Source organism: Lampris incognitus, chromosome 12 (assembly GCF_029633865.1).
Source record: "Lampris incognitus isolate fLamInc1 chromosome 12, fLamInc1.hap2, whole genome shotgun sequence".
Taxonomy (NCBI): Eukaryota; Metazoa; Chordata; class Actinopteri; order Lampriformes; family Lampridae; genus Lampris; species Lampris incognitus.
This window is the reverse complement of record NC_079222.1, coordinates 1716885-1730999: the sequence shown is the minus strand read 5'-3', so window position 1 is coordinate 1730999 and position 14115 is coordinate 1716885. Positions and strand designations below refer to the sequence as shown.

The following is a 14115-nucleotide window of genomic DNA, read 5'->3' as shown; positions in this document are numbered from 1 at the left end:
GAGGAAACCGGAGTACCCGGAGGAAACCCACGCAGACATGGGGAGAACATGCAAACGCCACACAGAGGAAGACCCGGGACGACCCCCAAGGTTGGACTACCCCAGGGCTCGAACCCAGAACATTCTTGCTGTGAGGCAACCACGCTTACCACTGCGCCACCGTGCCTCTGACCTGAACATTGAATAGCGAACGCGTGTTGAATCCATCCACTCATGCTCTACGCCTGCTGTTCCTACCCAGGGTCACAAGGGGCTGAAGCCCACTGGGCTGCCACCGCAGCCAAGTTAATAAAGGTGCCTAGCTAACAGTATTAACAACAGCAGAATGAAAGCTGAGTCAGTCTTGTGTAACGTGTATTTTTATGGGTCTTAACTTTGGTCCTCTTGTTAATGTGGCCTAAGAGCGCCATGTGGCTCATATCAGCTTCCAGTTTCCTTCTGGGTGACAACTGGAGAAATGGCTTTCTTCACCTCTGCCTCTTTTTACCTTCTGATTGGCAGGGGAAATGAAGCGATTGCCAACCATCCACGGCAAAAACAACGCCATGCCATGTGACTCATAGCCACATACCCCTGTAACACTTCACTCCATGTGACTTTAACCTTTAAGTCTTTCATTTGTGTAGACAACTGGGTGGAAATAAATACAAATGTACTTTTTTTTTGTGGATTTTTCCCATTTTTTCACCCAAATTGTATCTGGCCACTTACCCCACTCTTCTGTGCTGTCCCAGTCGCTGCTCCACCGCCTCTACCGATCCGGGGAGGGCTGCAGACTACCACGTGCCTCCTCTGATACATGTGGAGTCACCAGCCGCTTTTTTTTACCTGACAGTGAGGAGTTTCACCAGGGGGACGTAGTGCATGGGAGGATCACGCTATTCCTCCCAGTTCCCCATCCCCCCTCAAACAGGCACCCCGACTGACCGGAGGAGGCGCTAGTGCAGCGACCAGGACACATACCCACATCTGGCTTCCCACCCGCAGACACGGCCAATTGTGTCTGTAGGTACGCCCTACCAAGCTGGAGGTAACACAAGGATTTGAACCAGCGATCCCCATGTTGGTAGACAAAGGAATAGAACACTATGCTACCCGGACGCCATACATTTACTTTTTAGATGATAGCCCACTGCAAACTAAGCAGTACATTGTGGTCACAGCAGGCTGCAGGAGCTGTGAGACAAAACTGTTAAAAGCAAATATTTTACTGCTACCAGCTTGCCATGATAGGCCAACCGTTTATTTCCCAGCTAGCTATTTAGCACTAACTGTACAGAGCCAACAGATAACAGCAAGCAGACCCACCGGAGGAGATGTTGATGTGGCCAGCCTCGATTCCCGCCTTGACAGCATCACTCGTCGATCCACTCCCTGTTGCTCCTCCTCCTCGTCCGCTAGCCCCACCTCCTGCTCCAGCTTTCATCAGCCGCTCACGCTCCTTCTCCTCCAGGCTTCCATAGTAGAGGCAGCTCTTTACTGCAGCCGGCACAGCCCCCTCGTTGAATAACATCGCTGCTGATTTTTCTTCTACTGCAAGCAGCTGTTAGAACACTTTTCTTATTCTGCTGCTGCTGTTGCTGCCCCCTTTCGTCTGTATGAGCTGCAACTTCCTGGTTCTAAAACAAACAACAACAAAAAAATCAGAAATACACGAATTTCATTAAAATGTGTCATCCAACTGGGAAACTATCAACAGTCAACCTAGCTAGCTGCCTTAGCCTAGCCATGGTAGCCCAACATTGTCATCTAAGCCGCATTAGCCTAACAGCATCATTCAAGCTGATTTAGTCTAGCCACATTAGCCAAACACTGTCATCTAAGTCACATCAGCCTAACAGCATCATTCAACATGCTGTTAGCCTGGCCGAGTAAGCCTAACAGTGTCATCCAAGCTGCATTAGCCTAACGGCATCACTCAAGATGCTATAAGCCCGACCGTGTAAGCCTAACAGTGTCATGCAGGCTGCATTGGCCTAACAGCATCATTCAAGATGCTATTAGCCCAATCATGTAAGTCTAAAAGTGTCATCCTTGCCACATTAGCATAACAGCATCATTCAAGACGCTATTAGCCTGATCGTGTAAGCCTAACAGTATCATCCAAGCCACATTAGCCTAACAGCATCATTCAACATGCTGTTAGCCTGATCGAGTAAGCCTAACAGCGTCATCCATACTACATTAGCCTAGCGGTAGGCTAACCACATTATCCATGCTGTGTTGGCCTAACAGCATGATCCGTGTGAGCCTAACCACATTAGCCTAACTGCATTATCCAAACCGCTTTAACCTAGCTTGGTTAGCCTTGCTGCAGTCTTCATGCCATGTAAATGTAGAAATGTTGGTCCAAGAGCTCAACCAGACTGCTCTAGCCTAACCATGTCAGCCTACCCATGTAAGCCTATCCATGTTAGCCTACCCATGTCAGCCTAACCATGTTAGCCTAACCATGTCAGCCTAACCATGTTAGCCTATCCATGTTAGCCTAACCATGTCAGCCTAACTATGTTAGCCTAACCATGTCAGCCTAACCATGTCAGCCTATGTTAGCCTAACCATGTCAGCCAAACCATGTTAGCCTATCCATGTCAGCCTAACCACGTCAGCCTAACCATGTCAGCCTATGTCAGCCAAACCACGTCAGCCTAACCATGTCAGCCAAACCATGTCAGCCTAACCATGTCAGCATAACCATGTCAGCCTATCCATGTCAGCCTATCCATGTCAGCATAACCATGTCAGCCTATCCATGTCAGCCTATCCATGTCAGCCTAACCATGTCAGACAAACCATGTCAGTCTAACCATGTCAGCCTAACTATGTCAGCCTAACCATGTCAGCTTAACCACGTCAGCCTAACCATGTCAGCCTATGTCAGCCAAACCACGTCAGCCTAACCACGTCAGCCTAACCATGTCAGCCTAACCATGTCAGCCAAACTATGTCAGCATAACCACGTCAGCCTAACCATGTCAGCCTACCCATGTCAGCCTATCCATGTCAGCCTAACCATGTCAGACAAACCATGTCAGTCTAACCATGTCAGCCTAACCATGTCAGCCAAACTATGTCAGCCAACCTATGTCAGCCTAACCATGTCAGCCTAACCATATACCCAACAGCGTCCTTCAAGTTGCTCAGGCCTGACCAAGTTATCTTACTAGCATCATCTCAGCTGTGTCAGCATGACCACATCAGAAGGGCAGTACACGTGAGACTCAATGCCTTTGCAAAGGAAGTCAGGTTTCTCGTCTAATGAAAAGAAATAGAACACACTAATCACAAAAAAACTATGAATCAGGTGCTGGACCAAAAAGAAATTAAATGAAGATAAGCCCTCGTAGAGGAGGCGACAGTAACTCTCTACTCCCGAGGAGAGACTATTTTGGATTATACACTGGATACTCTCCCACCAAGAGGACTGAATGAGGACTTCAATATCAGACCACTGTTGTGATGGTTTTGTCTGTGCTATTTATGAGTTTAGCCAAATATCACATGGTTAGACAGGATAACTCCTTTACCATCTTACTTTCATCTGTGTGACATTCTCACCAGCTCATGTATGAGGATGAGAATGGTTAACTCCTTCACATGTGTTGGGTATTGTAGACTCCTCTTTCCAAGCTGAGGGACATCTTGTTATAATGTAGAGGCTCCTCTAGATCTGGCCATACTGAACATGTGACGGCTGCTGGCCTGATGTGACACAGCTGTGCTCTGAGGGTCTTCTCTAGAACTCTGTCTATTTCTATGTATCACATGAATATGTTTTTTTTACGCATGGTTGTCCGGCACATGCTACTGTATAACCTACGTATTGATATTAGTGATCTAAAGGGTGTTATTTAAAATGGCCGTCAACTCGGAAGAGCATGTAGCTTGAAACATCACTTTTTTGGATATTTGAATAAATTGCATATTAGGAAGCGACAGTGTGCAGACTTTTGTTTATCGTCATTTTAGGTTTTTCGTCTGAAATTTTCGTACATTAAAAAATAGATATGACCGCACATTTTCTTACATTAAATTTACACACAAACTCAAAAAAATGCATCCATCGAAAATATTATCAGAACAGCTTCGATTTTCTGTGGGGTTTTTTTCCGCATCCATCGAAGGAATATCATGATGCACAATGACACTTTTTCCTACGGCATAATAAGGTGTGTGTGTGTGTGTGTGTGTGTGTGTGTGTGTCTCATAGAAATACTGCCAGAGGCTGGTCAGAATCAACAGGATTGTAGTAATTGATCCTCTTCTTTTTAATATGTGGTTTGATTATTGATAATTAATTAAAATGCGCCACTGACACCTTAAAGTAAAGCTATCAGGAAGTTGTGCAGCTCCTGTGTCAGTTTATGTAAGTGTCCCTGCTCTTTACACCTTCTCCACCGTATTACACCCTATTACTCATAATCCAGACCGCTGATCCTTACTAAGGCTTTTTATACCTTCTCCACTGTATTACACCCTATCACATATCATCCTCCAGACCACTGATCCTTACTCATGCTCTTTACACCTTCTCCACTGTATTACACCCTATCATTCATCATCATCCAGACCACTGATCCTTACTCAGGGTCTCTACACCTTCTCCACCGTATTACACCCTATCATTCATCATCATCCAGACCACTGATCCTTACTCAGGGTCTTTACACCTTCTCCACCATATTACACACTATCATTCATCATCATCCAGACCACTGATCCTTACTCAGGGTCTCTACACCTTCTCCACCGTATTACACCCTATCATTCATCATCATCCAGACCGATGATCCTTACTCAGGGTCTCTACACCTTCTCCACTGTATTTCACCCTATCATTCATCATCATCCAGACCGATGACCCTTACTCAGGGTCTGTACACCTTCTCCACTGTATTACACCCTATCATTCATCATCATCCAGACCACTGATCCTTACTCAGGGTCTCTACACCTTCTCCACCGTATTACACCCTATCATTCATCATCATCCAGACCACTGATCCTTACTCAGGGTCTTTACACCTTCTCCACCGTATTACACACTATCATTCATCATCATCCAGACCACTGATCCTTACTCAGGGTCTCTACACCTTCTCCACCGTATTACACACTATCATCATCATCATCCAGACCACTGATCCTTACTCAGGGTCTGTACACCTTCTCCACTGTATTACACCCTATCATTCATCATCATCCAGACCGATGATCCTTACTCAGGGTCTCTAAACCTTCTCCACTGTATTTCACCCTATCATTCATCATCATCCAGACCACATATCCTTACTTAGGGTTGCTGGAGCCTATCCCAACACTCACTGGATGGCAGGCGGGGAGACACCCTGGACCAGCTGCCAGTCCATCACAGGGCCCACACACACACACACACACACACACACACACACACACACACACACACACACACACACACACACACCTAGGGACAATTTAGTATGGCTGATTCACGTGACCTACATGTCTTTGGACTGGGGGAGAAAACCAGAGCACTCAGAGGAAACCGTCGCAGACACGGGAAGAACATGCAAACTCCACACAGAGGACGACCCCCAAGGTGGATTAGCTCGGGGCTCGAACCCAGGACCTTCTTGCTGTGAGGCCACCATGCTAACCACTGCGCCACCGTGCCGCCCATAGTCCTTTCAATCTACTTTAATCTCTTTCTTTTATAAATGCCTTATTTCCCACAAAGTAGGCCTTGTCACCTCTCCTCCTCGCTGCCTCCACATCTGGCCATAGACGATTGTGCATTAGGCCCTATTTCATTTTAATTTGTCCTCAGAAAAGAGAGAACCACAAAGTCATCCTCAGTGCTTGAGGGGACAGTTTTTTTATATTGTAAATTTGCACAACAAATAATAGAAAAACACATCAGACCCAGTGTGCAAAGTTTCTGTGTGTAATTTTTTTTTAATTTCAGCTAGAGATTAAATATTCCGTGAGCACTAATTCTGATGAAGTGGCCATCTTTTTTGACATTATTCAACTCTTCAATTTCTGTCCTCTGATTGACAGACCCCCCCCACACCTGTCCCCCCCCCCCTCTGGTTCGTTTGTCTATTTCAGTTAATCAATTCACTTATTTACTTATCTCTAGTTTACTTTTTGTTTTGCTTTGATTTGTTCTGTATAACATGAAAACACCTTTTAAAAAGGCAGAAAATATGGTTCAGGGGTGGGCAACCTTATCCAGAAAGGGCAGGAGTGAGTGCAGGTTTTTGTTCCAACCAAGCAGTTACACACCTGTGTCTCGTGTCTCCTAATCAAGTCCCTCAGCAAAGACTCTACTGGTTGATCAGTGGGATCAGGTGTGTAACTGCTTGGTTGGAACAAAAACCTTCACCTACACTGGCCCTTTCTGGATAACACTACCCACCCTGATTGAGATACACAGTACTACTTTGATAATATTACGATTATTATGGAGCTGTTTTGTGATTTTCATTGCTAAACTGATATTGTTTTGTCTTCTCATTCACCATATTTTCTTATAAAACTATTAAACAAAAAAAAAATTAACAGGCTTCTTCCAAAGTAAAGCGCTGCAATGTGCCCCACCCGAAACCCTCCTTACAACAATGCCTCTAGCATCATTTTGACCTGGGGTAAACACTGCTAGACATATTTAGCAAGCTTGTGTGATAGATTGTTGTTGTTTTTTTATTGGACTTTGCTTTTCTGTTAATCATCTGTCTAGTCATCATTCTGCTATCCATCTATCTGCCTAGCCATCTATCTGCCTATCCATCTATCTGCCTAGCCATCATTCTGCTAGCCATCTATCTGCCTATCCAGCTATCTGCCTAGCCATCTATCTGCCTAGCCATCTATCTGCCTAGCCATCTATCTGCCTAGCCATCTATCTGCCTATCCAGCTATCTGCCTATCCATCTATCTGCCTAGCCATCTATCTGCCTAGCCATCATTCTACTATCCATCTATCTGCCTAGCCATCTATCTGCCTATCCAGCTATCTGCCTATCCATCTATCTGCCTAGCCATCTATCTGCCTATCCATCTATCTGCCTAGCCATCTATCTGCCTAGCCATCTATCTGCCTATCCAGCTATCTGCCTAGCCATCTATCTGCCTAGCCATCTATCTGCTATCCATCTCTGCTCTCTATCCCTCTATTAGCAGGCCAACGGCATTAGCCGTGGTTTGCAGCAATGTTCTTTTCTGTGCCTCCTTGAAGAAAGACACACAGATCGTTGTATGTAGCGCCAGACATAAGGAGACAGGTGGAGACAGAGAGAGGGGCAGCTGTCCAGACAAGCGCCCACACGGCCAGGACACAAACACGGGCTGCACAGCTACACCATCCACACAGATACATAAACAAGCACACGTTTTTCTTGCGGAGGACAAAACAAAGACGCCTGCGACAAAAACAAACCAATAAAACTCACAGAGAAACAAAACATCGTTCACATAAATCAAACGATCAAAATCTAATCGATACCGTCAAAACTTACCGGTGATTTTGGTTCTTTTTCGAAACGAGGCAGAGACGTTTCTTCTTCTTTCCTTAAGCGCCGCGTGAACCGGAACAGGAAAGACGTGCCGAAATGCGTTTCCGGTTTCAGAGTCTACAGCGGCTTCATGAAGAATTAAGAAGAAACGGGGAATGGGGGGGGGGGTTCCAGCTCCCATCGTGCGTCCATACGTGTTGAAGTCCTGATGAGTAACAACAGATAAAACATTACATGGGTGGTGCTGGTCGGCGTTCTGTAGTCTTTTGGAACTCGCGGACTACATTCCCGGGTGGCGCAACCAGCGTCACGTCCGGCCGTGCCGGCTGGCCGCGGAAGGGGAGCGAGAGCCCGCGGTGCTCCGCCTTTGTTGTGTAGAAGAAGTTGTGGTGTACGTTGTGGTTTTGGCGGGAGGAATCTTTCTTCGTCGGCGGCCGAAAGGTAAAAAGTTTGCGACATTTCATTTGTTTCTGCCTTCCCTGATATTAACGTAAGGAACTGGGGAACTTTGCAGTCAGCCCTACCTGTCGCCTGCGTACACCTGGCAGCAGTAAGTGCTCGTAGATTAACCGTAAATTAATACTTAAAGTTTCATTTACGCACAACTTACAGAAGTCACCTCCCCGACGACCTGTTCAACACACCGAGGCGAAGTTGGCGCCCCATGCAGCCAGAACATGAGTGAAAACGCCACCGTAGCCGAGCACGTTTCCGCCCGCCAGCCGCTCCGTTTGTAGGTTACATTATCATTCGGCTGTGCTGCAGAAACTGCTGTTCGTGCTGTAATGTTTTTGAAATACTAAGCGTTATATTGTAGCGCGTTCATGTTCACCAGGGGGTATAAGTGTTAGTTGTACATAGTTGAGGGAGATGTTTTGCTGTTCGGGGGGGGGGTACACTGTTGCCGGGTCAAGGGTCAGTGGGTCGGGTCTATGCAGAGAGATTTTTTTTTCATTCAAACGATACATTTACAACAATAAGGCAAACATTACAACTGAAAACGTTTCATCCTCTAGAAAACAATGAGCAGTACAAGAGAGTCCTTGTCATCTGCTTCATGTGACAGCCCCGACTCCGTAAGGTGAGGTGTCACATGAAATGAATTGAATGCCTTGTGCTGTCCCACCTCAAGTCCATCATCACTCCCCTCCTGGATCCGCTACTGTTCGTATACAGAGCCAAAAGGTTGACATATGACAATGTCAACATGGCTTTTCACTCCATCCTCCTTCACCTGGACTCTCACCTATGTCAGGATCTTGTTTGTGGACTTCAGCTCCACATTCAACACGATCAGCCCTTCTGTCCTCCAGGACAGACTCTCCCATCTCTGTGTGCCCCATCCCACCTGCAGGTGAATCACTGACTTCCTAACCAACAGGAGTCAGCATGTGAAGATGGGGAAGCATGTGTCAGACCCTCGGATCATCAGCACCGGTGTCCCCCAAGGCTGTGTCCTGTCCTCGCTGCTCTTCCTGCTTCACACCAATAGCTGCACCTCCAGACACCAGTCTGTCAAGCAGCTGAAGTTTGCAGACAACACCACCATCATCAGACTCATCTCTGAGTATTTTTCTCGCACTCTTAATTTTGCCAACTACACCAAGCTAACTGTACCAACTACACTAAGTTAATTGTACCAACTACACCAAGCTAATTGTACCAACTACACCAAGTTAATTGTACCAGTTCAAGTTAATTGTACCAACTACACCAAGCTAATTGTACCAACTACACCAAGCTAATTGTACCAGTTCTAGTTATTTGTACCAACTACACCAAGCTAATTGTACCAACTACACCAAGTTAATTGTACCAACTACACCAAGTTAATTGTACCAACTACACCAAGCTAATTGTACCAACTACACCAAGTTAATTGTACCAGTTCAAGTTAATTGTACCAACTACACCAAGCTAATTGTACCAACTACACCAAGTTAATTGTACCAACTACACCAAGCTAATTGTACCAACTACACCAAGTTAATTGTAGTAACTACACAAAGCTAATTGTACCAAGTACACCAAGCTAAATTCATAATGCATGTACTGTACATGGCAATAAAATAATTTCTGATGCTGATGTATTATCTGTGGACCTGTTGGCTCTGTATGCGAACTACAGCAGATCCAGGAGGGGGGTTGTGATGGACTTGTAAGTTTAGTTTAGACTTGCTCTGCTGTGATTTCGCAGATATTTTTCGATACTGTGCAGCCGTGACATGTGGTAGGACTTATTGTGAGTAAAGGTCTGTGTCGCAGTGGCTGTCTCTACTGTACATACCCACATCCATCCTCTGTAAAGTGTTGTCTATCCATTTCACTTCTTGTCTGTCTACTTTCCACTTTATTTTCTACAGATGTTGCATTTTCTTCTTCTTCTTTTGCCGTTCCACAGATTGGCCATTTTAAGCTTTCACACCTGAACAAATGCATAAAACACAAACAAAATTATTGATTGATGCCTTTTTTCTCTTCTTCTCTTTCAAAAGGAGAAAAAGGAAGAAGAAGCGGCAAGATGCTACGACGCAAGCCAACCCGCCTGGAGCTGAAGATGGACGACATCGAAGAGTTTGAGAGCATCAAAAAGGAGCTGGAGGTGCGTTTGTATGAAATTACTTTTGAAATGCTTCAGTAGCTGTGTTTTAGTACACACTAGGTTGCTATGTCTTAAAAGTACTTTTGTAAAGCGGCTTACTCTGAGGCTGTTGACAGCAGGTATGAACCTGCCTCTGGGGTGATGTGATCAGGAGTGGACAGCTGTCAGTACAGGTGCGAGTGCACCCCATGCGTCCTCACGACGTCTTGAGATCCGATCACTCGGGCCACATTGAAGGATCACCTACTCAGGAGTTGTTTTGTTTACCTCATCTGTAATTGCTGACACACATCAGACCCACAACTCTGGAAGAGCCCCCACCTGCTTACACATTCACATGCAACTTCAGGTTCAAGTTCATTTATCCATTACAGTGCAGAGCCCGACCATCTCAAACCCGCTGGAGTAAGTGAATAATCTGAGCCTGAACCGGCGTGATCGTGTCGAGCCTGACTGGGTTCAGGTTGAGAATTACAAACTCTGGTGTTCAGACATCTACATTTTCCCACATGACAAGTTTTAAGAAGGAGGTTTGACTTTTGCTGTGTATTTTGAGCACAAAGTGAAAGAAGACAAAAATCAGACCGTGACGCTCCTGATTCACCACCTACTTCCTCATCAGATCACTTGTCTCTGTCCGGCGCCACAAGCATCTGTTGCGTCCATGTCATTGTCTCACCATAGCACAGAAATAGCACTTATCTCATTGCTGCTTCTCCGGGGTCGGGTCACAGTAGCAGCAAGCTAAGTAGGGCACTCCAGACGTCCCTCTCCCCAACAACGCCCTCCAGCTCCTCCTGGGGGACCCCAAGACGCTCCCAGGCCAGATTGTTAGAATGTGAAACTATTCACCCACAGTAGACCAATTCTTGAATGGTGGAATACGTCACACTAACCTCACATGTTGTATGAGTACATGATCTGAGAGTAATAACTCACACGTGGAATACGTCACACTGACCTCACATGTTGTATGATCACATGATCTGACACTAATAACTTACACATGTGGAAAACGTCACACTGACCTCACATGTTGTATGATCACATGATCTGACACTAATAACTTACACATGTGGAAAACGTCACACTAACCTCACATGTTGTATGATCACATGATCTGACAGTCATAACTTACACATGTGGAATAAGTCACACTAATCTCATGTGTTGTATGATCAAATCAAATCAAATCAATTTTATTTGTATAGCCCAATATCACAAATTACAAATTTGCCTCAGTGGGCTTAACAGCAACACAACATCCTGTCCTTAGACCCTCTCATCGGATAAGCAACAACTCCCTAAAACCCTTTAACAGGAGGAAAAAATAGGAAGAAACCTCAGGGAACGCAACAGAGGAGGATCTCTCTCCCAAGATGGACAGCGTGCAATGGATGTTGTGTTCACGCAATTTATATAATACAACATTGAAAGAGGATAACAGAATTATAATGGACATCATATTTATGAAGAACATGATGCACAGGATGCCAGGCAGTGTCCACATGCCAACAGAGCAGTCCAGGACCCAAGCCACGCGACCAGCATCATCATGTAAAAAAAAGAAGAACTTACGTGAGGAGAGGAAGGGCAGGCAGCATCCAAATGGAGGCCACCATCACCATGGAGACCTGGGAGGAGAACCGACTGCACATGCACGCAAGAGAGACTCACATGACACCATTCACACACAGAGAAAGAGAAAGGAGAAGACATCATTCAGAGAGAGAGAGAAAAGACTTGTTAGAGAAGAGAACAGTTTGCAATAGTCATTAGCCATAATCAATTAAGTCATCAATTAGTCATAATCTATACTCGATAATCTGGTGGGCAGAACAGTGGTTGGTAAATTCATTGAGACAGAAAACCAACCCACCATCCAGTCCAGGTTGTGAAGCACTCAACTTAAAGGCAACTAATTGTAAACTAAGGCAAAAAGATGAGTTTTAAGTTTGGATTTAAAGACTCAACAGACTCTGATGGTCTGATGGCAGCAGGCAGGTTATTCCACAACAACGGAGCCCGGTAGGAAAAGGCCCTGCTGCCACCAGCTGACTTCTTCTTAACTTTGGGTCACACAGGAGCCCTGTATTTTGAGAACGAAGTGCTCGAGATGGCATGTAAGGTTTGAGGAGATCAGACAGGTAGGATGGGGCAAGTCCATTTAGGGTTTTATAAGTCAGCAGAAGCACCTTGTATTCTGATCTAACATGGATAGGAAGCCAATGATCACATGATCTGACAGTCATAATTTACATGTGTGGAATACGTCATACTCATCGACGGCATATTAAGCTGAGTGATCAAAGATGTGTCCTTTTGTGAAATGTCTGCTGCTTCGACTCTCCTCGCCTCTGTACGTGTTTAATTGTGTGATTATGACACGTGCCAAGGAGAGGGGTCGAGCTTAAGGCGGACACGGTTGTAGGCGATTAACACAGGCCTTATTTAATATTGTGTTAAATCCATCACTGGCATGGGCTGGTGCGCTGCTGTCCTGTGATCCACGCCCCCTCTCTGCACTTGCAGTCAAGGCTAAACCACAGCCCTACCACAGGGACGTGTCTATCCGTCACTCGAGAGGCATGTGGAGACGCATTCTGATGCCAGTGAACTGGCCCGCTTGTGATGGGATCACCCGAGACGTTTGTTACTGGCAGCTATAATCAGCCTCTCAGATCGAGCTCATTATAATAATAATGATAGTATATCAATCTACTCATTATGCTACTCATCCACTTTAATATGCGTTACTTCGCTACATAGTACTTTCATCAATGTCCTGATGTTGTGCACTACACCTTAAGTTACCACTTCGCCAGCAGCGGGCCAGCTGTTGATTAGTCTGTTTTTAAACACAGGGATTGTTTTGTGAATCTCATAATTCTGTCAAGAGAATACTAGCAATTGGTGTCAGCAAACCAGCGTTAATCTATCCCATAATGCACTGCAACAAAAAAATGAATGAAAATAAGCCAATATGTAAGGCATAGAGGGCTAGCGGTTAGCATTAGTGAGTTAACGCCGTCTTTCTTTCTCTTGTCACCTCAGAACAGGAAGCGGCAGTGCGAGGAGGACGAGTCCGTGGCGGTGGGTGCCGGGGAAGGACCTGTCGGCACCGCAGCAGGCGTAGCTGGGCCCTCGGTCATTGCAGACGGCCGTTCGCAGGCAGAGCTTGTGCAGGAGCGCATCGGCTACAAGCCCCACCCGAAGCCCGCCACGCTCCCGGCTCTCTTCGGCAACGTGCAGTTTTGAGGCGCACGCTGCTGCACGGTGCACGTGCTGCTGCTGCGGTCGCCGTTGGCAACAGTGACATTCTTTGCGTAAGGACAAGAGGCGGGTTTAGTCATGTGGGCGTTGTGCTCTAAGTTGTGCTACAGGTACATTGTGGTCACAGAGAAGTGAAGTGACGTGTGTTTAAATAAAAGGCAGCCGTGGCTGTGAGAATGTTGAGGCGTCATGTGTTACACAACGAGGTACGTGGGCACACGAGGGACATGCTGCCAACGTCAGAGGCTGTTCTTTATTTTAGACACTCGTGAGTGAAAATCCTGGACGGTACCACCGTCGTCAGTAGAAATCCTTACACACATCTTCACCAACATCTCGGTTAGGTTGAGGAAACGGTCTCGTGGCGCAGCACATCCAGAAGGGTCCTGCGTTAAGCAACTGGTGCCTCGTTGGACTGCACAGCATCCACTACCCCTGAACCAGACCAGCACGTCACCCACCAGCGCTGCAAACAAAGCTTCCGGGAGTGAACCAGTGTCAACAGGATGGTTTGAAAAGGCTCAAAGATTCAGAAAACCATTCTGGATGCAAATAAAGAGCACTCCCCGGTCGTGCGGTGTACAGGACACGGGGGCTGCCATTTAAGAAGAGATCCCTGCCTCCCGACTCATGCTTCCACGCCAGCACACCACAACCCATCCATCCATTATCCAAACCGCTTACCTGCTCTCAGGGTCGCGGGATGCTGGAGCCTATCCCAACAGTCCCTGGGCGGCAGGTGGG

General features: G+C 46.2%; 2 protein-coding genes across 3 annotated transcripts in view; one reads left to right on the top strand and one right to left on the bottom strand.

Annotated features, from left to right (window-relative positions):
* The window catches only part of prpf4 (PRP4 pre-mRNA processing factor 4 homolog (yeast)), a 59371-nt gene extending 51796 nt beyond the window's left edge, over nucleotides 1–7575 (bottom strand). The window contains exons 1-2 of the mRNA XM_056290679.1: nucleotides 7500–7575; nucleotides 1309–1619 (exon numbers count right to left, since the gene is read on the bottom strand). Of these exons, the coding sequence (XP_056146654.1) occupies nucleotides 1309–1513 (205 nt within the window). The 5' untranslated portion in view covers nucleotides 1514–1619; nucleotides 7500–7575. The remainder of the gene's footprint in view (nucleotides 1–1308; nucleotides 1620–7499) is intronic.
* A 112-nt stretch (nucleotides 7576–7687) lies between these two features.
* cdc26 (cell division cycle 26 homolog) lies at nucleotides 7688–13895 on the top strand. Of its 2 annotated transcripts, XM_056290936.1 has the most exons (4): nucleotides 7688–7937; nucleotides 8513–8577; nucleotides 9992–10098; nucleotides 13153–13895. In XM_056290936.1, exons 3-4 carry the CDS (start codon nucleotides 10018–10020, stop codon nucleotides 13354–13356), a joined length of 285 nt encoding a protein of 94 aa, XP_056146911.1. In that variant the 5' UTR covers nucleotides 7688–7937; nucleotides 8513–8577; nucleotides 9992–10017; the 3' UTR covers nucleotides 13357–13895. The 2 variants fall into 2 exon arrangements, with proteins under 2 accessions (XP_056146911.1, XP_056146910.1); XM_056290935.1 differs by lacking the exon at nucleotides 8513–8577 and having other exon boundaries at nucleotides 7695–7937; nucleotides 13153–13883.
* The last annotated feature ends 220 nt before the right edge of the window (nucleotides 13896–14115 follow it).

Bases quoted from the DNA above. Each gene is read 5' to 3' on its own strand.
- cdc26 (XM_056290936.1), top strand. From the start codon at position 10,018: ATGCTACGACGCAAGCCAACCCGCCTGGAGCTGAAGATGGACGACATC. The intron at 10,099-13,152 runs GTGCGTTTGTAT...TTGTCACCTCAG, and splicing joins GCATCAAAAAGGAGCTGGAG to AACAGGAAGCGGCAGTGCGA.